This window comes from Meriones unguiculatus, chromosome 9 (genome assembly GCF_030254825.1).
Source record: "Meriones unguiculatus strain TT.TT164.6M chromosome 9, Bangor_MerUng_6.1, whole genome shotgun sequence".
NCBI classification, from domain to species: domain Eukaryota; kingdom Metazoa; phylum Chordata; class Mammalia; order Rodentia; family Muridae; genus Meriones; species Meriones unguiculatus.
In genome coordinates this window covers 1,829,624-1,854,303 of record NC_083357.1, presented here as the reverse complement: position 1 = coordinate 1,854,303, position 24,680 = coordinate 1,829,624, and the positions used below count along the sequence as shown (strand labels likewise).

Sequence of the window (24,680 nt, the reverse complement as noted above, 5' to 3'; positions counted from 1 at the left end):
GACTGTACTTTGGACAATCCTGGTCCACTGACAGACTCAGAGCTTCTTCTGAGCGTGGGGACTGCATCTAGCTAACCATCCATGTCCCTCTTGGGCACACAATATTGAGGTCAGTAGCTCTGCCTGTTCCCTTGCAGCCCAGGCTCAGAAGGCGTGATGTTTTCATTGTTGTGAGACAGGATCTCACATCACAGCTCTGGCTGGGCGGAATTCACTCTGTATACCAGAATGAATGGGCATGCACAAAGACCCAGCGGCCTCCGCCTCCCACGGGCTGGAATTAAAGGCGAGCACGAACTGCCATGCTCAACTCTAGAAAGTGCTCATTACATGGCTGCTGGACGCTGAGAAAAGTTCGAACTGTTTATAAAATGGAGGGCAGACTTTCCTTGCAAATGCTCTATCTGGACGGAAGGAAATGGTATTAAAGCGGAAACAAAGGCACCGCTTTTGTCACACAAACATTACAGAAGAGGCCTTAGCACCCCCTGAAGGCCTCGGCTTATTTGCTGTGACCCACTTTCCTGAGCTGATGGCAATTCTCATGGCGCGTGGGAAGCTCTGGTTTCCCGTCTGTTCTCAGCTCCCACCTTAGAGAGAGTGGAAGGGAGCAGGGCAGCACTGTGGTGTCCATCAGGTTCAACACTTTCAAGGTATGCTGAGTACTATGGGATTCTGGGCTCATTTGGGATAAAGATGGTAGGAAAAGAAAGAAAAGTTACTTGTTCCTTCTAGTGTTTGTTTTCTCCTAGCTCTGTCCCTACAGGCCCCAGCCTCCGGGTAGATTTGCTGCAGAGGAAGCAGCGTAAGGCATGGCAGTGGGGAACCACTGACCGTCCTGAGTGGAGCACATTTTGCTAATCTAATCACATCTGACAATGCAGTCCATACGTTTAATTATCCATGAGCTATTATCCAGGTGTTATGGATCTGCCTCCTGTAGATGAACAAACGCCATCTAATCTGTGACTCAGGGGAACAGTCAGAACTGTGGCTTATGTTTATGAGCTTAAACGTATATGGGAAGTTAAAAGGTGTATTTATATAACCCTGATAAGGAAAATTTGAAGTCAAATGGATATTTATAAAACATATTTCAGAGATGCTGGAAAGTAAGAAGTTCCTTCCAGCTATTTTGTAAACTGGGGCACATGTAATTATTTTAAGAAGAATTCAGTCTTCTAATTTCACTCCAGATTACATTAAACGGAAATGCAGTCAGCCATCCTGAAACTTGTACCTCCTGGAATTTTCAGTGGACCGATTTTCAGAGTGACTTTTCTCATCCACAGTATATGAAATCTTCTAGCTGGTAAAAAGCCAAATGTTTACATTCTTCTCAAGAGCGCGTTGAGTTTTAGGTAGCAACAAAGACAGTATTCCAGTGCTCGCCATACTGGGCAGGAAGAATTTATTTCCATCATTCATGTATCATACAAGTACGAAGTGAAAATAGAATTCTCTCCGACAGTCAGGACTGCGGCTTCTGTGTTAGGATTGACTCTAAGGACACAAGGTTCTGCCCCTTGCGTGGGAAGTGCAGACTCCAGCTGTGGTACCTTCAGGAAGTTTCCAGCACATCCTTGTCTGGCTCCTTCTGACTGCAAAGTGCAAAGGATTCCTGCACAAACTGCCGGCACATGGGACACTGCTTGAAGTAGCACACGCAGCTGTCGCACAGACACGCGTGCCGGCAAGGCAGGAGCACCCAGTTCACGGCCCCGTTCTGGCACACCACGCAGTCCCTGCTGCTCTCCTCCACTGGCTCCACCTCTGTCCCAGCCAGGCCCGCCTTCTCCAACAAGCTCTGCTCTGCACTTGTGTCTGCTGGAGAGGGGTTGCTGGAGGGAGTGGGACCATTATTTGCAGACATGAAAAGCTGCTGAAAAACCAAAGAAACCAGTGTAAAGACAATTGTAAACAGTCACTCTCCCAACCCGAGTTTCACAAAAGCTACAAACATTTGTAAGCTAGCAGATCCAACAGGCAAGAACAGGTAACTTCTATGCCTAACTAAAAACCTTAATTCTCTTTAAAAGCAGCCATTCCTTGAGCTTTATAAACAACAAATATTACATGGTATGACTTACCTTAAGATCATAAAATTGACCTTGAGCCAGGATTAAATATTGATACAATATTCTGCAGGGAAGTTTGTAAGTCTTATCAGGAATATGAATTACTGACACCATGGAAATCTAAAATAAAAATTGGACATGAGTCAGGACTTAACACTCCTTCACAGGTAAGTGAAAAGACGCTTCTCAAATAAGAGATCTATTAGAACATTTACATTAATTTGTATAAATCACAGCACTGAAAAGGAACCAGTTATGGACATATTTCTGACACATTTTAATTATACCAAAATTTACAAATTCATTGTGGTGTCAATAAAAATATTAGTGTGCAAGCCAGCACGGTGGCGCACGCCTGTGACCCCAGCACGTGGGGAGGCAGAGGCAGGGGAGCTCTGTGGGGTCAGGGGCAGCCTGGGCTACAGAGTCCAGGACAGCCTGGCTACACAGAGAAACTGTCTTGAAAAAAAAAAAAAGATCAATGTGCTTTGCTCCAGAGCTGCAAACACTGATTCTAAAATACACAGAAAAAGGAACATTTAAGAACAGATAGAAAAGCACTCAAAAGCTCAAAGGCGGTCTAAATTCATCAAATATTAAACTGTATGGTACTGACTCATAAGTAGATGCATGGATGAGACAGAAACAGTCTAGAAAAAAAGTTATGTGTGAGAATGCAATGAAGCACTAGATACATAGATGGTTTTAGGTTTTGTTTTTCTTTAAACACATAGTTTGGGGACAACTGGATAACAATTTGGAAAAACATAAACTGAATGCCGGCCTCATACAGCACATCTTAGCATCAGTGCTTGCGCAGCAGAGACGAGCAAAGCCTGGGAGCTCCCTGGCTGGTCTAGCCAACCAGTGAACCACTCCTGCCTCAAACAAACAACCATAGAGATGGAGAGCAACTGAGAAGACACACGATGCTCACCTCGGGCCTCCGCATGTCACACTCACATGCACACACAACATGAGCATAAGTGAAGGAGAAAGTGACTGCTACCCCATCCACTACCAGATAAACAAAGACAAGCTTCAGTGTTTCTCAGGCACTGAACTGACATGCATGGAAAAGCTTGTACTCCATAGAGAAACTCTCCACGAGAAAGAGGAGTGGGGAGAACTCAGTGAAGGGAGTTGGCACTACGCAACAGAAGAGCGCGCATGTACAAATCAACCCCGCCCACAATGACCACTCTTGCATAGGGTACTCAGTAACAGACATTTAGACTGGGAACCCCCTACTATCCACGCACAGGGGACTAAGGAACCGCGGTGCATGCACGCACACACGCATTCCCACCACATACAGTGTGTGAAATGCCAGCCAGAATCCACGAGACCACCAATTGCTGACATTCTGAAAACTCAAAATGCCTAAAAGCTAAAGCTCCAAGAGATGGAAATTTACAAATTATAATACCAAAGTGTAAGAATCCTGAATGCTAGAATTCCGAAAAGCACAATTTCCAGTGCTGGGCGAAAGGCTGTATGAGAGGGGTAGAGAGGCAAATCTCAGGGACGGTTAATGTGCTCTCACTTGTACCCAGGGCAGCTGCCATGCTGTTGAAAATGTGACGCGCTCCTCCCGCCCCACCTTCACCGAGCTCGGCCTCCCACCACGGAATGGAAGGCTTAGGGATCTTCTGGCACCAAGGACACCTGCTCACAGGGAGAGCTCTCCAGCGCCACAGAGCGGTAAAGGGCAAACTAGTTTTAGCTAGAAATGTGAAATGAACTGCAAAGCTGAGCCCAGGAAACTAGGGAAGGTCTCACTTTGGTTAACAACGGCAACTTCAAAGTGGTGCCCACTGTTCCGTTTGGTTTATTAACTAGGCGCCACCCATGCTCATGGGACCATCAGCGATTTTAGAGACTTACCCATTTATGTATTACTGCCTGGAAAAAGCAAAGTGTTTCACGAAAGCTTACTGGAAGATGTGCTGGCCTTTACAGAATGAAATGGAACTCAACAGAATTGCCACATAATAATGACATTTGGAACAAGATATGTTCAAGCTTCTGAAAGGAAAGTGCAAAGTGTTTTGTTTTCCACTCATCTGGTGCATTTGCCAGCGATCCAGAGAGGATGCAAATTGCAGGTTAGCAACAGCACTGTCTGCCTGGCCCTCCTTCCAGGTGCTGACATTCCAGGAACTGTAACGAATCAAAGGCACACTCGCCACGGCAGGGAAGTGGCGCACCGCTCTGAAAACCGCTGCAGGCTCAGGGGGAGGAGACAAGCGACAGTGCAGCTACCCGATGACCCGTTTTACTTTCACCAGATGTGTCTGCCATGGAGTCTGTGAAGCCCAGAACTCCATAAATGCACAGCATAGAAGATGGAACTGTATAATATATGTATGAAATCACAGAAGAATTTCAAAAAGGGACATGCTGCATAGAACATGAGCATGTTCTCTGACTTCAGAACAAGTTACCTGGGGATGGAGAGATGGCTCAGTGGTCAAGAGGACTTGCTGGACAATCATGAGTACTAGAGCTTTCTGTCCCAGTTGTGATGGGAGGCTCACAACTGCTTAGAACTCCAGCTCCAACGAGAGCTGACTCCTCCTACTGACCTATAGTCACTGGCACACACAATGTACACAGATACATGTCCACGTAAAGAAAATAAATATAAAAATACAGTTAAGACTGTGGAAGTCAGGAGCTTTTATTGACTGTCTTCACCCATTACCCACGATCAAGTCCCATGACGCTGTCTCTAGGTTAAATTTTCTTTTAAGCTTTTTCTTTCTGCTATTTCAAACTGTCAGCATTATCAATTTATAATTAGGAGTCTTATGTATTTCAGTCTTGCATCACTTCTAACAGCAGTATCAATTATGTAAAGAATTCTGGATAGTATTAAATTGTTTTACGTGAGGTTATTTTTTGTTTTTTTGTTTTGTTTTTTTTTTTTTGCAAATTTGATTGGAGAAAAAGTTACCAAAATATTGAGCTGGTATGTGAACCCTGAACAGGTAGGTAAAGGCACAAGGGGCGGGGAACGGTTCAGTCAGTGAAGCGCTGCCATGCAAGAGCAAAGACCTGACTTTGATTCCCAGAACCCACATAAAAGCTGGGCAGCAGAGGCGCGCTCCTGCAGTCCCAGCACTGGAGGGGAGGGAGAGAAGGGAGACAACTGGACCCTCGGGGAACTGTTAGCCAGCCAGTCCAGTGAAACAGATAAGCTCCAAGTCTAGAGAGAGACTGTCTCAAAAACCAAGGTGAAAGTCACCTAATGCCGACCAGTGGACATACACACACCCCAAAATAAAACACTGAAATGTTCTCGTTAAATGAAGAGGGGTCCTTCCTATATATCTACTTGTAAGAGAAGAAATTTCCTGGGATTTCAGCTCTGGTCAAGTGCGTTTCATCAGTCATGACTTTTGATCAATCTCATCAAAGGACTGAGGTATGTCTTGGTATTTCTACCACCAGTTGTAAAGTTAAGAGTACAAATTATGACCCAGGGCTGGAGAGATGGCTCAGAGGTTAAGAACACTGGTTGTTCTTCCAAAGGTCCTGAGTTCAATTCCCAGCAACCACATGGTAGCTCAAGATCACCTACAGTGAGATCTGATGCCCTCTTCTGGTGTGCAGGCATACATGCAAGCAAAATGCTGTATAAATAATAAACAAGTCTTTAAAAAGAAAAAAATACTTCATTAAAAAAAATTATGACCCAGTGACCCATGTTTAGAAATTTTGATTTTTGGCCTAACTTTTGAACAGTTTGCCTCCTCATAACTGCAAGGCTTATAGCATTTATACTGGTAAAAACCTAGAAGACATTATTGTCTGTTTTATTTTATAAAGTAGCCTATCAAGCATCATAACATGTTTTTAAATCTCTCAAATAAATTTGCTTTATTGCTAATATTATTAATATGTGGGTACATGCTGTATTTTCAGGGAACTACTTTGTGGGGTCTGTTGTCTTCTTCCATCTTTACATGGGGTCTAGTAATTGAACTCTGGTCACCAGGCTTGTGTGTCAACCTTTTATTGAGCCATCTTGCAGGTTCCAAATTCCCTTTTAAAAATGCAAATAAATGTCTTTTGACTAAAGTTTTAAAATTGTGTTCTCCAGAATTCTATTTTTGGATTTTGACCTTTTAGGAGTTCAATGTTCAGGATTATAACTTTGGTTCAAACCAAATGAAATCCTATGCAGCTATTAGAAAACAAACAACAACAATAACAATACCACCATCAGGACAATCTCTGTGAACCTATGTGCAAGTGATTTCTCCATGACACTGTGCCATGAACAAAGCCAGCACAGAGAGGTTGCGGCACCTGCAGTGCCCTCCCTCCATGGAAGAAAAGGGAGGACAACACAGCACACAAGAGAACATGAGCACATTCTCATGTTCTCTTGAAAAGGGACTGGGGCACGTGGGAGAGAGGAAAAGGGGTGTGGAAGATCACCTGACGATTTCTTATACAGCTTTCTTCATCCCAGGAGAATGAATGCATGTACTTTACAAGCACAGTTTGACTATAAATGCTCAGCCTTGGTAGGAAGTGCTGAGACAGCAATCTGAATGCCAAAGTAGTTAAAATTCAAAAACTGATAGAAACTACTGAGGAAAGAAAAAGGAACCCATGAGGTCATAGGGATAACAGATAATCAAATAAAGGGGAAGAAGGTTCTGGCTTGTGGCAGCATGCTGAGGAGTGACAAGAAAGAGCGCTAGAGTGGGACAGTAACTTTCCAATCACCACAGTAAATATAAAATCTGACAAGAATCATAAAGGGGTATTAAGTACAGGGGCAATCCATAAGCATCTGCAATGGTCCTGAAGGAATCAGGCAACAGGACCCTGCAGTCTGATTACCTGCCCCACTCCACAGAAATATCTGAAAGACACAACAGGAAGGGAGAGGGGAGAGGAGAGGAAAGTGGAGGTCAAACTCTCAGGAGAGGTACAGTGCTTCCTTAGAGAGCAAGAGAGAAGAACCCATAAGAAGCTGGAAAACAACTGATCAAGAGACCAAACTTCTATCACCAATGCCAGCAAGGGGCACTGTCTGCTCCAGAAGTCATACTCTCAAAGGGCCCCACAAGAAAACTTTCCTGCTTAGGTGTGTATGTGAAGTGCTCTAACAAACGCTGTCCTAAAAAGCAAGCAAGACCAGGCTGGGGTGGCATGCCTTTAATCCCAGCACTCGGGAGGCAGAGGAAGGCGGATCTCTGTGAGTTCCAGGCCAGCCTGGTCTACAGAGTGAGTTCCAGGACAGCCAAGGCCATACAGAGAAACTCTGTCTCGAAAAAACAAAACAGAACAAATAGACAGAAAAACAACAATAAAAAGTAAAGACAGTCATAAAAAGCAAGCAAGGCTGTGAGCACGTCTGTGTTAAAGAAGACTAAAGACCTAACCCAGACTAGAAAATCCCAAGGTATGACAAGACAGAGAAAATGGAGAGGACATGGGGGAAAGTAAGGAGCCAGGCTTTTGTTTACAGTTCCAGATGGCTCAAAGTCAACAACTTCCCCAAATCTGGGGGGGGGGGGGTCTTAGAGGTGCTGAGAAATAACCAAGCCACAACCTTGGAGCTCAGCTTTCTCCGCGCTCCTCTCTCCAGCCCAAGCCTGGACAATGCGCCTCACAGACAACCTTACACCTCCACCCACCGAAGAATTCTTTAAGATAAACAGGCAAGCCATGTCACACTTTTGCTTAATTTTTAAGCTTATTCTGGAAATTCTGCCCACTCTTTAAAACCTCACCATAAGCTACACAGCTGAGTAATGTAACTTTGGAACACAGAACACATGTGAGCAACTCTCACAGCACTAATGTCTCTCTCTGAACTCTGAACCTCCTTAAATCTAACGCGTGAACTCTCTTTCTCTGACCTTGTCTTAATGAATCCCAATCTGCTTCAAACTAACTTGTCTTGAAATTCTTTTACGCAGCAGGAGCCAAAACTCCAGCTTCCGTGGGTGGAGGCCCTAAGCTAGAACCTCTCTGCAGACCCCGGAAGCACCGGCAGCAGCTTCTGCCACCGCAGCATTACCAGCTGGAAAACTGAAACATAAGCACAGGTGAGCACGGCACCATGTTCAACACGTACAGTGACAGCGCTATTGTGGCTATAGGAGAGCAGATCTTCATCAGGAAATACACCCCGAACACCAAGAATAAACAGCCGATGTCCTACACGTTAACTGTGAAATCATCCAGTTAAAGAGCACATATGATACCATCGTATTTACATACACTGGCAGATAATAATGCAGTTTTGAAAATGTTATTAGGTGGCCTGGGTCAAGTGCACACGTGTTTTTGTACTTTTTATTTTTGTAGCCTTTTGAAATTATGTGCCAAAGAAAAGCTGTAAGACTACTACATAAATATTATGTTGTAAAAACAATTTTTACAGGTTTTAATACTGAAATCAACAACACTCTTGCCTCATTCGAAGAATCCTGACGTTTGAGTTGGCACAGCCTTGTAAGCTATTACCATGACGTATATACATTAATATATGTAGCTTCGTAAAATGTGACAAGGATGCTCGAATATACCACTAAAAGAAGGCAAGTCACGCTTGTGCACAATTTCACACTTCTCTTTAAAATGAGAGTGCTGAAAGGCTTGCGAGACACAGGTGTGCACTCAGGGCTCTTATCTTGGGATGAGAGCACAGGTGATTACCCTCTCCCTAATACTCTTTCCCTCTTCGCCTATCTAGGATTTCTAGTTTTCCACTTGTTTTCTGCCACAAACACATGTTATTTCGATAATGTAAGAGTAAAAATAAAGTAATAAAGTAAAAATTCTGGGTGTTTATTCCTGGTATTCGGTGTGTATTTTCTGGTAAAGATATTCCCTCTTATATAACTTATGTAACAATTCCTGCTCTCCTTCATCAACTAAAACAACAAACTAGCTCCTAACGACACTTCACAGAATCAATTCTTGGGCTGGGAATCTGGCTCAGTGGCAGAACACTTGGGTAGCCTGCCGAGACTCTGGGCTCAGTCCTCAGTGCTGTCGGCTGACCGCTTGTTAGGCAGGCATAATTCTGTTCTGTCACAAGGGGAATGGGGTCATTTCTGTTTTTAATTTATTGTTTACAAGCCTCAGATAAAATCCTGAAAACCTCACATGAAAAACAAATATGAACTAGTTTGTCTTTAAAATTATAAATGCGGAACATGAATGACATACATGCAAAGATGCTCTACTGCCCCAGCAGCCAGAAGATGCTCTACTGCCCCAGCAGCCAGATCTGAGAGACAGGTAACAGAGAAGGGAGAGAGCACCCGGATACGCATGAATGGCACACAGGACAGACGGGCTGCTTTCTCACAAAGGGTTGGAGAGGGCAGTGCTGAGCCTGAGTGAGCTGCCCACAGTGACTCCATCCCAGCTGGCTCAGGAACCTGAGAGAAGACTCTCTCTTTATATGCCACCAAATGTAATCTTAAGTGATGAAAACAGTGAATTTCCCATTTTCCCACTTTACCATACATACAATGAGCTATCTATCACTGCAGATAAAGACGAGCCCCAAGTCTAACCAGGGAATCATTTGTGCTGTAAGTACATCTTAAAAGCATGGCCTGACAATTTTCAAAAGCATGTCTAGTGCACATACATTTGCCTGTGACTGGTCAATGAGGACGGGTTAGAATTTCCCATGTGGCAAATGTCAGTGCTCACAATTCCCAGTTTTCAGATTGGGAACTGGCCCGTGTGAGTTCCCCTCACTGGCCACTGAGCGGCTCGCAGCCTCCCCAGCGCTGTGGCCTTTGCTACAGTTCCACACGCTGTGGCGAGCCCAGCCACAACATCACTCTGTTGTGGCTTCCTAACTGTAATTTTGTTAGCTGCAAACAGTAATGTAAATACACGTGTTTTCAGATGGTCTTAAGCAGCCCCTGTAAAGGGGTTGAAAACAACTGACTTAGCTACGTCGATGTTCTTAATAGGGAACTACCAGTCTGAAGACTCAGTACACCAGCTGAGCAGTGGTGGCCCACACCTGTGATCCCAGCACTCAGCAGGCAGGCGGATCTCTGAGTTCCAGGCCCGCCTGGTCTACAGACTGAGTTCCAGGCCAGCCAGGGCGACTTGGTGGAGTCCTGTCACAATCCCCTCCCCCCAAACAAACAACCCAAAGAATCAGTGCACAGTGAGAAAGAAGAAATAAAATGACTGTATGTGGGGATCCCACACGGAAAACACAGGGTCAGCAGGGACTCCAGTGAAGACAAGGTGACTATAACTATGGCCCAGAAGAACAGACCTGGTCTTAAATCAGTCATTTCAAGTCATCATGATGCTGATCAATTCAGCAATTAAACTGTGAAGAACAGTCATACATCCCAAAGGACATTTTCTCTAAGTAAATAGTACTCACCGCAGAAGGATGACATTAACTTAATTCAACAATAACCCACCTTTTATTTTCTAAATAAAGCCGTGTTGCTGTTTTAAAAGAGGAAAAAACCCATTACACTCTGAAGGTGTGTTATAGTTATAAAAATTAAACAGGGATATAATTTGTGTTGTAATTTATCAAGACATGTGAGTCCAAGACCAGATACCAGAAAATTAATTTTTCCTATTTCGAAAATAATTAAGAATCACCCATATCTTGTAAAGGCAAGGCATTCCAGATGCTCCAATTACTTACAATGTCATAAATTTCTCGGTCATCCTCATCAGCGAGGGTCAATAGAGCTACCAATGGATAGCGAGGTCTGGGCACCGGGCCAAAGTCTTCAATGTCAGTGTCACTTGGTAACTGGCAATATAGTTCTTCTTTGCTGTGCTTTTTGATACTTTTGAATATGTAAAGGCCAATTGCCAAAAGAAAAAAAAATGTGTTAAAAAGTCAATAACTTGGCAACATTTTACCGTCTCCAGAGTCTCGTCTTCTGTGCCAGTGAGCATATCTGGAAAAAGGATACAAATACTGCTCTCGGTGAAGATAGTCGCTGTACAGTGCCTCTTCCAGAGCTCGCGGGGTGCTTATCCTGAAGCAGTGCGTGTGCTTCTGAAGAGCCTCGTAGAGCCTCTGGACACTGCACCCCCAGTAGCACGTGAGGTGACTATCCTCGAGGCAGTCTGCCATCAAGGTCAGGCCTGCTACAGAAAACAAACCAGAAAAAGAATGGCGTCACGCCACGTAGCGGACAACACAACAACAAGGGCAAGAAAAATGCACTGGCTTTGTTCTGGGTGCTGGCCACGCTGAAGGCAGTTTTAAAGAGTTGCTGTATATCTACAAAAGATGTATGTCCACAAATATAAAAATCTCAACTGCTATGCAGAACTGAAGCAATACCAGAAACATTTTATTATCACAATTTGCCTTCAAAACGATTGGTTCGGTTTCCCTTTTTGGTAACTATTCCCACCCCTTTCTAACAATATGCAATTCAAATCACAAGGGTCAGCACAGCAGAGCCGAGCCAGCCAAAGTGGGTGTACTCAAAGCACAGGGCCAGATGGTGATCACTGAAGTAAGAGAAGCACTAAGAAGAGACCGGCTTTAGCATTAGTATACACAGTGACAGTGTTAACGCCAGAGGTCTGGATCCACAGGGTTGAGAACCACTGTGCTGGAAGCCAACGAAAAAGCCACAGCATCTGCAGAAGTCTCCACCAAACTGGGCCACTGCACAAACTGAGGTGATAATATACTAACGGAAACCAGCTGAAGACAGTTCAAACACCCCTTTGCAAAACTATCCTCCCTTTATTTTCACCATTTCTTTTGCAGGGAGTTTCCCCCCTCTTCCGGGTTCTTGTTCTTCTAAACTTCACTGCACACAGAGAACTGTTTTGCATTGATATCATTAACAAAACTAGGGCACAGCTATAAATCAGAAAGTTTAATGTCAAGTGGGCGTGACTTCTCTCAACCCATCCTGTCCCACATAGCTGCCCTAGGCTGGTAACACCAAGTGCCTGAGACATCCCTGGCTCTGAGTCCAGTGCACTGAGACCTTTAAAAGAGCAGTAAGAGTCAGGAAAGCCACCCTGTTTCCTGTTTCTATGAGAAGATGACCTAGAGACATGTGTGAGGATGCATCAGGGCACCTGGAGAGGAAAGATCCGGTTGCAGGAAATAGAGGTTGGCAAACTGCTCTCCAAATGCTAAGTGTGTTTTGCCTAAGTTTTCTGATTTTTGTTAGCTCTTATTGGATCTGTTAAACGGGGGGGGGGGGGGGGGGGGGTGCTTCCAAAGTGACAACAACTTCCTGAAGAAAATTAATCCAGTTCAACTAATGTATACAGAGCATCTAACAGAGTTTCATTAAAGCCTCCATACTGGGAACATGAACTGAACAAAAACCCAAACACAACACAATTATATAACAAGATCCCAGCAACCGGTCCCTGTAAACAAATCAAACAGTTCTCTTATTTGTTTTCAAGTCACATCACGCCTGGATGTTTGCTCTCCCTCCTGTGCAATCTGTCAGGAATGTGGGATACAGCCATGAGAAAAAAAAATCCTTGATTATTTAAACTATCTGCCCACGAAACAAAATAACCTTTTATCCACTCCCAATGCCAGCATCCCAGCTACCTTTCCATAAACTTTGTTCTTTTAATTTTCACCAAAATCCTTCTTTTTTCTCCACAGAAAACAAATAAGAAGTGCTATCCACTTTTTTTTTTTTTCACCGAGTTCCTTTAGTCACCACACCAGAATTTGCTTTTTCTGTTCGTGAAGAACGTCAGTGCATGAGCACAGCTGAGAACTCCATGGACTTTTCATTTGCCTCAGACACAGTCGGGGTCAGCTCTGCTTGTGACTGCTTCTGCTTCTGGTAAGGGTAATTGCCTCAGTTCATGTCCAGAGGAGCCTGTGTTTTACTCACAGTGGGATCAGCTCTTCTTGTTTCTCAGTGGACTTCCAGGCTAAGGGACTGGACGGCAGGAGGACACATGGCTGATTTTTTCTATTGGCAGCCCTTACCCAAGAACCAGCTGAGACACTGCAGCGTGTTGGAATCTTAAGCCACTAAGGGTGTGTGTGTGTGTGTGTGTTAAAGGAGGTGGGACGGCATTAAACCATCATTGTATGCTTTAACCGTCACTGCTTTCGTTTAATAAAAGTGGTTTCTTTATGGCATATCTTAAAATTTATTTTTCTAAAATGAAAATATGTCAGAACAAACACATACTCTTGGGGAAAAGGATTCCTTCAATTTGCAGGGTGGCGTTATTTATAGATGACGAGAAAGAATAAGGAATTTTGTACTTTAAAAAATATATGTAAGTAAAGAGTTACTTGCTGAGGCCAACTTGGGCTATATTCTGAATTCCAGGCCAACCTGAGCTACAGTGTGAGGCCGCCATCAAAGAAACAAAGAGTGACGTAGGCAGTGACCCATGGCAACTAACTGAACTGGTTTCTTGTCAGGTAGTAAGCTTCTGGAAGTATGGGCAGGGTACCGAGCTAAGAATGGCCCACAGAAGTCCCAGTGCACAGTGTGAAGAAGGAAAGCCCAGGCAGCTCTGAATGAGTACAGGAGCTCCAGCCTAAGCTGCCAGCAGATCTGATTGTCTACCGGAGGCCACAGGTGGGATGGAGAAGTGGGAATAAGGGACTTGGGGAGCAGCACGTCAGTAGAGGGCTGTGGGAAGAAGCCAGGCCGCATCATTTGGCAGAAAGAAGGGAGAGTACACAGATTTTTACAATGTGGTCTTCTCCACTTCCCTGTGTGTGCTGAGCATGTGTGTGCCTGTGCCTACCAATGGCTTCCAAGGGTGATGCAGAGACTCTGCCCTGACCACCTTCCACCTTCCCTCTGAGGCAGGACACAGAGCTCAGATATGTCTAGTCTTGTAGCCAACTTGCTCGGGGAGCCCATCTGCACCTTCTGAAATACTTGCCACTGCCCCCACCGCCCCCCCAGTTTGTGTGGGGATCTGAACTCTGAACTCTGGTCCTCACACTTGCATTTTAACCATGTCCTTTGCCTAAATTTGTTCAGTTTTTTGAGGAAAGAAAAAGTAGTGGCAAGAGTAAGGTGAAGAGCTGACGGAGATTAGATCTGTTGCTAGGCTATGAAAGGCTTTGAGGAGTCAAAGGGGAGCCTCTCCCCAGATTCTACTTAATCTCCACCTGCACTGAACAGTCACAAAAGCATGGCAAAGCCCACAAACGTAAGACTGGATTCAATACTTTTCTTCCAAAATCCACCACTGCTCCCATTTTACCTCTGCTACGGAAAACCCATTCAAGGATCAAGTCTTCCCGGACCTTTCTCGCTTACCTACTGTCCTGGTTTCTTTTCCTGTTGCTGTGACAAAATGTGCTGGTAATAGCAACTGGGGATGAAAGGCTTATTCTGGCCACAGCTCTGATGGCACAGCCCTTCATGGCGGAAAGTCGAGGTGGCCGGGGCCTGAAGCAGCTGCTCACCCTGCATCCACAGTCAGAACAGCAGTCAATGTACCTGGCAGCTTCCTTCTTGTGTTTCTCGGTTTGCAGTCCACAAGCAGGACAGCTGTTCTCCCCTCAGTCACAATCAAGAGAGTCCCTCACCAGAACAGCCAGAGGCCAACCTCCCAAGGAATCCTAGAGTCTGTCCAGTTGACAGATAACACACCATCACAGCCGCCCCTCCCCATTTGAGCCACACATGGCTTCTTGATTCTTACTTTTCGGTATTTCTCATATTCCTGGGGGCTCTGTTCCCAGCTCCTCCACCTAGGAGTTCCCTCAACACACCCCCTCAACACCCGCTTATCCTTCAATCAAGGCCATTAGAAACAGGGTAGAAGGGGACAGGGTTGACACAGGACAGTCCTAAATGTCGATACTACAGCAGATAAATGTTTCCTTCTTCACAATTCACCTCAACAACGCCTAAGTAGTCCTTCCAACAATCCACTTTTCCAAACACAGGAACAAACCTGCCACCTGTCACTACCACATCAAAAACAACTTATTATATGAAAAATATTATAATTTCAGATTAAAAATCAGTGTTCTTAAGGTGGTCAGCAACCTTCAACTCACTGTTTTTTAGACATGTCACCATTTCTCACTGAAGACCACTGAACATGGCAGAATATCCTAACAGACGGTCCACTGGCATATGCTATACTTCCTTCTCTTCTTTGTGCACATCTGTCTCTGTTTACTACTGGACAGACTCTTCCAGAGGAAAATTTATAACATGTTAATCTTCACATCTGCAGTTCTCAGTTCAATGAATGGTTAAGTTCAAGGAGGAGAAAGTGACACAGAGAGAAAAACAGAAGGGCTAACAACAAGGAGACAGATGGGATAAAAAGTTTTGGAAAATAGCCACCAACTTGCTAGAGAAGCTGAGGACGAATTAGTGATCTCTAAGCCAAAAGGATTCTTCACTTGTCTCATTTGTTTCTTGAAAGCTCTTGTGCTGAACTGGGTCTCTTCTGAATTTCTCAGAATTACTGGAACATCCCAACCAAACCTAAAGAAAGGTAAAAATGAAACATAACTTAAACAAATTTGAAATTTTATGTCACATAAAAAGTATGTTAGGCTTCATTATATTCCTTTTAAAATAAGGACCAGGAACAGAGGCTCAGTCACTGAATTTATATTATCTTGCGGAATGAACCTAGAATTACAGGAGGTTCGAGGTCTCACAGAACTGCAATGTATCATTTGGCTGAATGAATCAGCCTGCTCCTAAAATAAGCAGATCTTTCCCTTATATTGTGGCTAGCAATACAAAAGCATAGTGATTAAGGTAAATTATGGTTAGAATAAACAACATGGCCATTATAGAATTAAATCCTCAAAAGATACGAAAAAAAAATGTTTCCTCAGTATTGAGACTATGTGTTATGATTTATAAGGCCAGGAACTGTTAAAATATCAAAGTGTCTTTTAGAATTTTTAAAATAAAAAGGCAAAAAAACGAAATACAGCCTTTAATTCACATAATATAAAGGTCATATAAACTATGCGAAAGCATGAACTGTGACAATCGACACAAGACGAGCCTGCAGATAAAGAAACCAAACAAAATATCTAGTCCAATTACAAACCAGGCAGGAGTCCACCTAAAGCTGGCTAGGAGTGTGTGTCAGTGCAGCGTTCCAACAGCAAACAGGAGGAAGAGACAGGAGAAGCCCCAGAAGCTTCTGGGACAACGAGGCTGGCATATGCGGTGGAACAAAGAGACCCTGTGTCAAACAGGGCGGAGGAGGAGGATTGACACCTGTGAAGCTGCCCTTGACCTCCAAGTGTGCACTGTGGAACACACAGCCCACATCACACACACACACACACACCCTACCACACTCCACGACATACACACAGAGCGAGAGGGCGAGCCTGAACAGGCAAAAGAAGAGAGAACTAGAAACAAAACAGGAAACTTTAGCTGGTGATAGCCATGCCCTAGAACGTAGGGGTGAAGAGAACAGCTTATTTTGAGGTATATCCTGGATAAGATGGACAAATGGTTGGACACAAGGAGTGAATGGGCAGACATGTGATACAATAATGTTGATGACAGCATCTAAGCCAAGCTAATGTATGTTCTCTATGTAATTCGTCTGTGTCCTGAATGTGTGGAAACTTATAAAACTGTTAGAGAAAAGGAGCTATTAGCTGTGTATAATGGTGACTACTTTTAGGGAAAATCCACCGAGAAAGGCTACTGGCATGGACTGATGGATTCTGCGCCTGGAGCAGGCAGTGGCAACTAAGTCTACACAAAGGCCAGCAGAGGCTGTGCGTGCAATGCCAGGGTTAGGGCAAGGCTCACACCAAGAGCAGGCTGGCCAGTGTCAATCGTCAACAGAGGTGTCACTGCAATACCTTGTCCTGGGCTGGACGTCTGAGAATCTGTAACAGACAATTATAAGATAGCAAAACAGTGAAGGTAAGAAAAAGAATAAAACAAATAAAAAACATTCCACTAATATTTAAATAACAAAGTAAAATTTCATAATAAACACAATAGACAGTTAATTAGGATCACGGACTTAGTTTTACTGAAGTTAGATAAGGCTGCTGTGATCCAGCCAAGGAAGAGGAAAAGTAAGCATCTAAAAGATCAAACTGTTTCCAAGGAGATTAACTGTAATCCAGGACAAAGCGTAGGAACATGTGTCAGAATGTATAAAATAATGGTTCAGCAAGCTCTAAGGCAAATTCATGTTTTCCAATGTTTATGTTTTAAAAAGTTAACCTGCATGGAAAAAAGTAACCATAAAGAGGAGATAAATGAATCTATAGAAATGTATCAAAAATTGTAAAGGTTCTAGACTCTTCCTATCTTTTTATACAACCTGATAGGTAATCTTTGTCTTTTAACTGGGGATAACTACATAGTTGCTATGACTATATTCCGTGGGCTCAAAAAGGCTAATAAGATTGAAGACTGTACATACAGACACAGACAGCACTCACATCAGCTTTTAGAGTTGACAAAGGCAATGTTGGGATGAAGAATATGCTTGCCAGGCTTCCCAGCAAACTGCACGGTGACGAATTTAAGAGGAGTAAATGTGAGGACACTACAACGAAAAGCGCCCAGTATAAGGGCTAGGAATGGAGGGTATACTGACCACCACCCGAGCCTGGAGGCAATAAAACTGCGGCAAAACACACAGGCGCGCACACACACCAGCAAAGCAACCTGAGTGATGCTGCTAATATGCCATCATAGCTACTTACAGTTATTCATTAATTCACATGAAGAGTGACAGATGGGGAAGACACGAATACAGACAAATAAAACAAACTGCAAAATGGTGGACTTCGATCCACCCACCCCAATTATTACATCAAATACAAATGATTCAAACTCCCTCACAAAAGATGAAGATTATCAGACTGGAGAAAAATGCAATACCTAGGTGTATGGGACATATAAAAAAGCCACTTAAGAAGCTGGAGGAGAGGTCTTGGAATGACATGGAGAAATGAACCAGACCCAAGATATTACTAAAAGCAAGTACAATGGGTGAATCTGAATGGATAAGTCCAAATCCTAGTCTCTGTGTGGTGATTTGGTTATATAACTGTTTAAGGTTAACTGCAGCTTTACTAAAAATAAATATACAATAGTAAATAGTAAAATAGTAAAATAAATAAATAAATAAATAAATAAAGCCACTTAAAACACCAAGACAAAAACAGATCTTAGGTAGAGGATGGGAAAAGAGAGTCTTGCTAATACCAACCAAAAACAAGCTGGAGTCCTGGGATGTAGCTCAGTGGTAGTTTGCCTAAATGCCTAAGATGTTAAATTTAATCCTGAAAAAAGGAAGGGAGGGAGGGAGGGAGGGAGGGAGGGAGGGAGGGAGGGAGGGAGGGAGGGAGGCAGGGACCAGGGAGAGAGATGGATGGGAAGAGAAAGTGAATGATCAAGCTAACCATAGTGGCAGCGATTATAAGAGGAAAAGGGAATGCTGTTTCATAATGAGCAAGGACTTAACATCATTCAGGCACAATAATCCTAAATGTTTATTCTTCTACAGATAGTACTTAAAATGCAAGGAAAAAAAGGAGACACAACTCTAAAAATGAAGAGAATACACAGAGATTTTAATACTCTGAGCCAACTCAATAATTGGTAGCATCAAGAGACAGAAGAGGGCTGGAGAGGTGGCTCAGAGGTTAAGAGCAGTGCCTGCTCTTCCAGAGGTCCCGAGTTCAATTCCCAGCAACCACATGGTAGCTCATAATCACCTGTAATAAGATCTGGTGTCTTCTTCTGGCATGCAGGTGTACATGCGATAGAACACTGTATACATAGTAAAATAAAATATTAAAAAAAAAAAAAAAAAAAAAACCACTGGCTGTTCTTCCAGAGGTCCTGAGTTCAATTCCCAGCAACCACATGGTGGTTCACAACCATCATATAATGAGATCTGGCGCCCTCTTCTGGTGTGCAGGCACATATGCAGAAAGACTATCATATAAAATAATAAATAAATCTTTTTAAAAAAAGAGACAGAAGATTAGTTTGGAGAGCAAGGACTTGAGCAGCACTACCAGCCTGTCTGACACGTGGACAGTTAGAGGATCACCCAAGCAGACAGGACCTCCCTCTAAGTGCACTAGAATCTTTACTAAAGACAAGCTGTATTCTGGGCTACAGGTTACAAACATCGAAAATTCCAAACTGGCTAAAAGTGAAAACATACGTCACTTTGTTCCATGCTGAGAAAGCTGCACTTAGAAGAAAAACCTAGATGCCAATGAAAAATGAGAAACCTTGAACTGTCTCAAACTTACTGAATCAAGTTTCGACTACTTGAGCAAGTGCTGACCTTCTGGCTCCAGAACTCCCTGAGCACATATTCTCACTGACTTATCTGATCCTGTAACCTTGTCCTTCTCTCGCCATCTTAAGAATCCCAGCTCTGTCTCCTACCAGAGTGTACAGTTCTAGACAGTAGTTCTCAACCTTCCCAATCCCGTGGCCCTTTAACACAGTGCCTCATGTTGTGGTGGCCCCAACCATAAAATTATCTTCATTGCTACCTCATAAATGTAATTTGCTACTGTATGAACTGTAAATACATGTGTTTTCTAATGGTCTTAGGCAAGCCCTATGAAAGGGTCCCTACCCACAGGTTGAGAATCACTGCTATAGACACAAATTTACAAAGTAAGATGGGGTGCTTCTCACTAGGTCAGGTTTTTGTCCCAGTGCAGACGGAGATTGGATTGGGGCAAAACCTTTTCTGTGGGTATGTCTGGAAAGCACATGCCCTAGCGGCTCTGCCACAGGATCTTCACACCAGGGACACCGGCTCTCTCACTCATGGAAGGCAGGCTGAATCCATAAAGAAAAGAAGCTCAGAGTTCTCAGCTTTAAACCGGTTCATTCCTGTAATCCCAGTACTCAAAAGGGAAGCAAAAGCAGGAGGATCATTCCAAATTCAAGTAAGCCTAGTCTACTTACTGAGTTCTAGGCCATCTTAGGGTTGAAACCTGCCAATAATAGTAATAATAATAACAACAATTATTGTTATTATTCTAAGCTCTATATAAATGTCCCCATTACAAGTCTCATATCTCCACTTTATTCTAATCAATAACAACAAAAGGCATCATTATTTAGATTAATTACAGCCCATTACAGGAAATGGGTTACTGGGATCTCATTTCTCATTAGCAAGCAGCTGAAGAATATCCCAATACCATCCAGGTGTTCACGTTATAATCAGCCAAACTTCGAAGTCTATCTTTGATGGGAGTTTGCTCAAGAACCCTCTTTTGAGTAACACTTTATTAGTCATAGTCCAGTCATGGACTACAGCCATAGTCCAGGAGACCGAAATCACATGAACTAGTTGAACAGAGAGAAATAAACATATCAAAACTAATAAGCAGCACCAGGTGGTGGAGTGCTCGCCCAGCAGTGGGAGACCCTGTCACAGCTATTATCCCTCACAAAGTAACAGAAAAACTTGGAGTTGGAGCCCAATGGAGCTGTGACTCCAATGTAATCCAATGAGGCTGATCTAGGAAGAGTTGAAAACTATAAAATGGGGCCAAAGTCACTGTCAGGGTGAAGCACTGTTGCTATGAAGACATGTGAGGGAGGGATAAATGGATGCAATGTGGCCCTAAACTGCCTGTCTCCTTTCTAGGTAGTCAGCCAGCACAGGAGAAACGCGGGCTTCTGTCTCAGATTCACTAAGTACCCACGGGTGCTGTAAGGCTGACAGACAATCCCTTACTCCAAAGTGGTGCACAGCAGGCAGGGAATTGCTGCTAAGTCCAAGTCCTGGGTTCTTTGTGTAAGGCTTTTGACAGTATTCGGCTGTTGCTGTTGGGGTTAAGCCACCACAGAGGCGAGAAGACTTATACTTCCTGCTGTTTTTTCTGTTATTATTAGAATCTAATACTCTACTAATCTAATGTTCCTGGTTCTTTCAGCATACTCACCAGCACAGGTGAACACAGCAGAGTGGAGAGAAGCAAAAGAAATTCAGCTGTGTGCTGAAAGCACCATGACTGAGAAACCGAGAGCCAATGAAGATCAAACTGCAGCTATTACCAAAACAAAATGACAAGGATGAAAACTAGCGGGTTGACTAATTTAATTTTGTTGCCTTGGCTTGGACATGTTTGTAAGAATAAATGGTGCCCGAGTCATCATTTCTAGCAGATAGGTCAGCTTTGGTTTAGTTTGCAAACAACACATAAAAAGCTTATCTCTGTAGATGAAGCTGAACCAAGTGGGAAGAATGGTTGGCTAGTTAGGTGCAAACGAGGATGGAGGTGACTCAGACTGACTGACAAGGTCTTGCATCCTCAGCAGTGCTTGGCCCAGACTTAAAGAAAGAATACATCAACAGAAACTTGCAACACTGTAAAACTCAGGAGGTAGTAAACAATCATTATACATTCAAATCAAACATTACACCTGGCAGGGCCAGGACTTGAACCTGTGTTTTTCTGACTCTTGCTTTCTCTCTCTTCTCCTCTCTTCCCTTTACCTTTAGATGCCAGCATTATGTGCAATATGAATTTCACCCATTTCCCAATGCCAAGATCTAACTTGGTGGCCTATTTAACACGAGATATAATTACCAACTAGGTACCAGTTTTCCTTATAGAGGAAAATTATGTTGAAGAGAATAACACCAGTATTATAGTCCTTTAAAAACTATGTATTCACTTGGGAAACACCTTCCTAATTCTAATTACAAACTTCCTTGAAGTGAATGACAGCAATTAGAACCTGAAAGGTTAATAATAAACAACACCCTGTGATCCAGGTATGGCGGCACACTCCCATAATTCCGGCACCTGGGATACTGAAACAGGAGGACTGCAAGCATATGCAGTCTTAGAGAGAAAATAATTTGTGTAAGACTGGTCTTCGTCTTAACCTGGCCACATCGTGGGAGTTGTATGCTGGGCCGGGGGTGGATGGGGGGAGGGTAGGTGTGCAGGAGTGGGGGGGGTGGAAATGTTAAAATTTCCCTTCTTTCCAAAAGGTGGCACCTATTTTCAGAAACTGACCAGGACTTGTTCCTGTCTGTAAAGTAATGACGAATATGGAATCAAGTGGTGTTTTTGAGCTTGATTTACAAGCCTGTTTCAGTCACAGGCCTGTCGGTTCCCGCTCGTGCTATGGTCTCTGGAACACATTCCCTTTCTCACATATTTTTCAAAACACGCGTTCTCCAACTGCAGCTCTCTTCCGCGGGGTCCTCCTGGGGCCACGGCTCTGGGTCACCTAGGAGCCCAGGGCCGCGCCGTGGCTAGTCCGATGAGGAGGATGAGGAGGAGCTGTGTACAAGGCTGTCCTGGGCACGGTAAAACCGCATCTCCCCAGGAAAGACACCGCGGAGTCTCCGCGCCCAAAGCACTGCTCCGGTTACGTAACTCTCCGAGGAGCGAAAAGCCTCCAAGCCCGAAGAATCTCTCGTGCCTACAATCTTGCTCCTTTCTGGCCGTCCGCTAACGCTCGCCTCAGAAGCAGCCGCGTCAGGAGGCCAGGCGATCGCCGAACGGCGCCACAGACCGGAGCGGCTCCTGCGGCCGAGCGGGCCCCAGCGAAGGTCGGCTCGGGTCGGCTCGGGTCAGGGCGCGGCTCAGGCCGTCCGCGCCGGCGGCCGCTGCCCGCTGGGCTCGGCGCAGGCCCGGCCCAAACCTCGGGACGCGCACTCTGACCCCGCCAGGACGCCCGCCTGGGCACTCACCATCCTAGCACCAGGCCCGTGGTGACGAAGAAGCAGGTGAAGACCACCGCGATGTAGAAGAGCGGCGAGTACTCATAGAGCGTCACCAGGAACTCCGCGGCCATCGGGGTCCTCGGGCTCTGCCCGGCCCGGCCGGCCGGGACCCGAGCCGGTATGGCGCCCCGGAGCGGACAAACTTTGTAGGTCCTCGCTCGACCCGGGAGCGGGCAGCCGCGGCCGCGGGAGCCAGGATGCCAATCACTGGTTTGCTAGCCGGCAGGCCACGCCCCTCCCGCTTCCTGCCCCGTCTATTGGCTGCATGGGGGCGGGGCGGGGCCGGTTCCGCCCCGCCCCCGCCCCGGACCCCGCCCCCGAGGTTGGTGGCCCGCGAGAACCGCTTTAGCCTGCCCGGGTTCGCAAATTGCAGTCGGCAGTTCGCGGCCAACGGGAACGAACCTCGAGCCGCTGCGGAGTCTCAGGTGCACCGGGTACCTGGAAACCCTGCAAATCCTAGGCAGATTTGGGAAGAGGGTGAGAGCCGGTGCGGAGGCCCGAGGGGCTTCTACAAGTGAGACAAACTCACTCCTGGGCTTGTTTGATCGCCGTTCGCAAATAACCACGGAAAAGCGGCCAGTGCGGAAAGCAGTTTTCTGGAACCTTAACCTTCTCAGAGAAACTTTACTCCAAGGAAAATCGGCATGAAATTCTCTTAGAAAGAAAGCCGCTGTTCTCCCACACCTTTTTTCCTCCTCTTTTCTTCTCCTCGGACATTAGCCAGACCTTTGAGGGTTTTCAGTATCTAATTTTTAATTGTCTACTAGAAGATCTTAAGTACAGGAAGTAGCTGAATGCCTGCTCCCTTTCCTTACCCTGATCTTGGGGCCTCCAAACAGCCTCCCGAAGCTTTTTTACTTAAGCCCTACAGTCATTCCCAGTTACAGCAGAGGCACACCTCCCACCGCAAATCCAACTCCGTTACGAGGGAAAAAAGGAGAAGAGGCTTGAGGATGCATAACTGAAGATTCCCTAAGTACTTTGAAGTCACCAGGAAATCTGTGCTTTACGGATAGGAGTTAGCTTTGTCCAGTGGCCTGGCTTAAATAACCGTGTATTTTCTGGAGTGCTGCTATCTGAGAAGCTTGCTCCTATCTAATTTTTCACCAGTAGATACTGAGTTTCGAAGATACGCTTATTTAATCTGTGCTCAGTTGTTGGAATGTTTTCTTATAGTGACTATCCATAAAGCTAACTGATTTACTTAGGCTAAATCACTAGCATGGGACTTTGTAAAAATGTATATTTAAAAAAAATTAGAGACTGGAGTCTTGGGCTAGAGAGATGGCTCAGCCATTAAAGACTAGGCTCACAACCAAAAAGAGAAGAGACTGGCGTCTAGAAATACTGTGTCGAATGTACAATGACACCATCCCAGGCACAGCTTTAACAAAATATTGTTTTATTACAACAAAACGATAAGGAATAGTTATCATGAAACAAACATGTAAGAAGTTGCAGGTAAAGTGACATTAAACATGTAGATATGATTTTGCTTCCACTCAACCCCCATGGACCTACAGTAAAAGGATTTAAGATGTAAGAGCTAGCAAGATGGCTAATGGCTCTTGACAACCTGACTTAGATCCTTGGGGATGACGTGGTGAAAAGAGAATGCAGGTGTCTTTTGACCTCTGCAAGGCCACAAGCATGTGCACACACACACATATGCCCATGTAAATGCATAGTAAATATATGTAATGAAAGAAAAAAATAGACATTTCCCATAATGTAAAGAAGAAAACTGGAAGCAAAAGAAAAAAAAAATCTTAATGCTTTGGAAGGTGAAAATCAGACAAGAACAATTCACTCATCCAGCCATGAGAGCCAACCTCAGCACAAAAATAAAATGAAGAGCCAACCTCGCTTCTCCTGAGGGTCTCTCTCAGG

The 24,680-nt window shown here is 44.5% G+C and overlaps 1 protein-coding gene across 3 annotated transcripts; it reads right to left on the bottom strand.

Annotated features, from left to right (window-relative positions):
- Positions 1 to 1,394: 1,394 nt before the first annotated feature.
- Cgrrf1 (cell growth regulator with ring finger domain 1) lies at positions 1,395 to 22,989 on the bottom strand. Of its 3 annotated transcripts, none has more exons than XM_021641260.2 (6): positions 22,758 to 22,989; positions 15,402 to 15,541; positions 11,030 to 11,207; positions 10,753 to 10,900; positions 2,091 to 2,198; positions 1,395 to 1,882 (listed from the first exon to the last, which is right to left on the bottom strand). In XM_021641260.2, exons 1-6 carry the CDS (start codon positions 22,859 to 22,861, stop codon positions 1,562 to 1,564), a joined length of 999 nt encoding a protein of 332 aa, XP_021496935.1. In that variant the 5' UTR covers positions 22,862 to 22,989; the 3' UTR covers positions 1,395 to 1,561. The 3 variants fall into 3 exon arrangements, with proteins under 3 accessions (XP_021496935.1, XP_021496936.1, XP_060246669.1); XM_021641261.2 differs by having other exon boundaries at positions 1,395 to 1,879; positions 22,758 to 22,978; XM_060390686.1 differs by lacking the exon at positions 22,758 to 22,989 and adding an exon at positions 22,075 to 22,520.
- Positions 22,990 to 24,680: the final 1,691 nt, after the last annotated feature.

Excerpts from the sequence above, each read along its gene's own strand:
- Cgrrf1 (XM_021641260.2), bottom strand. The coding sequence starts at position 22,861 with ATGGCCGCGGAGTTCCTGGTGACGCTCTATGAGTACTCGCCGCTCTTC. Across the intron at positions 15,542-22,757 it reads ACGGGCCTGGTGCTAGGATG|GTTTGGTTGGGATGTTCCAG; the intron begins GTGAGTGCCCAG and ends ACCTTTCTTTAG. Across the intron at positions 11,208-15,401 it reads GTCCTCAGCTTCTCTAGCAA|CAGGCCTGACCTTGATGGCA; the intron begins GTTGGTGGCTAT and ends TGTTTTCTGTAG.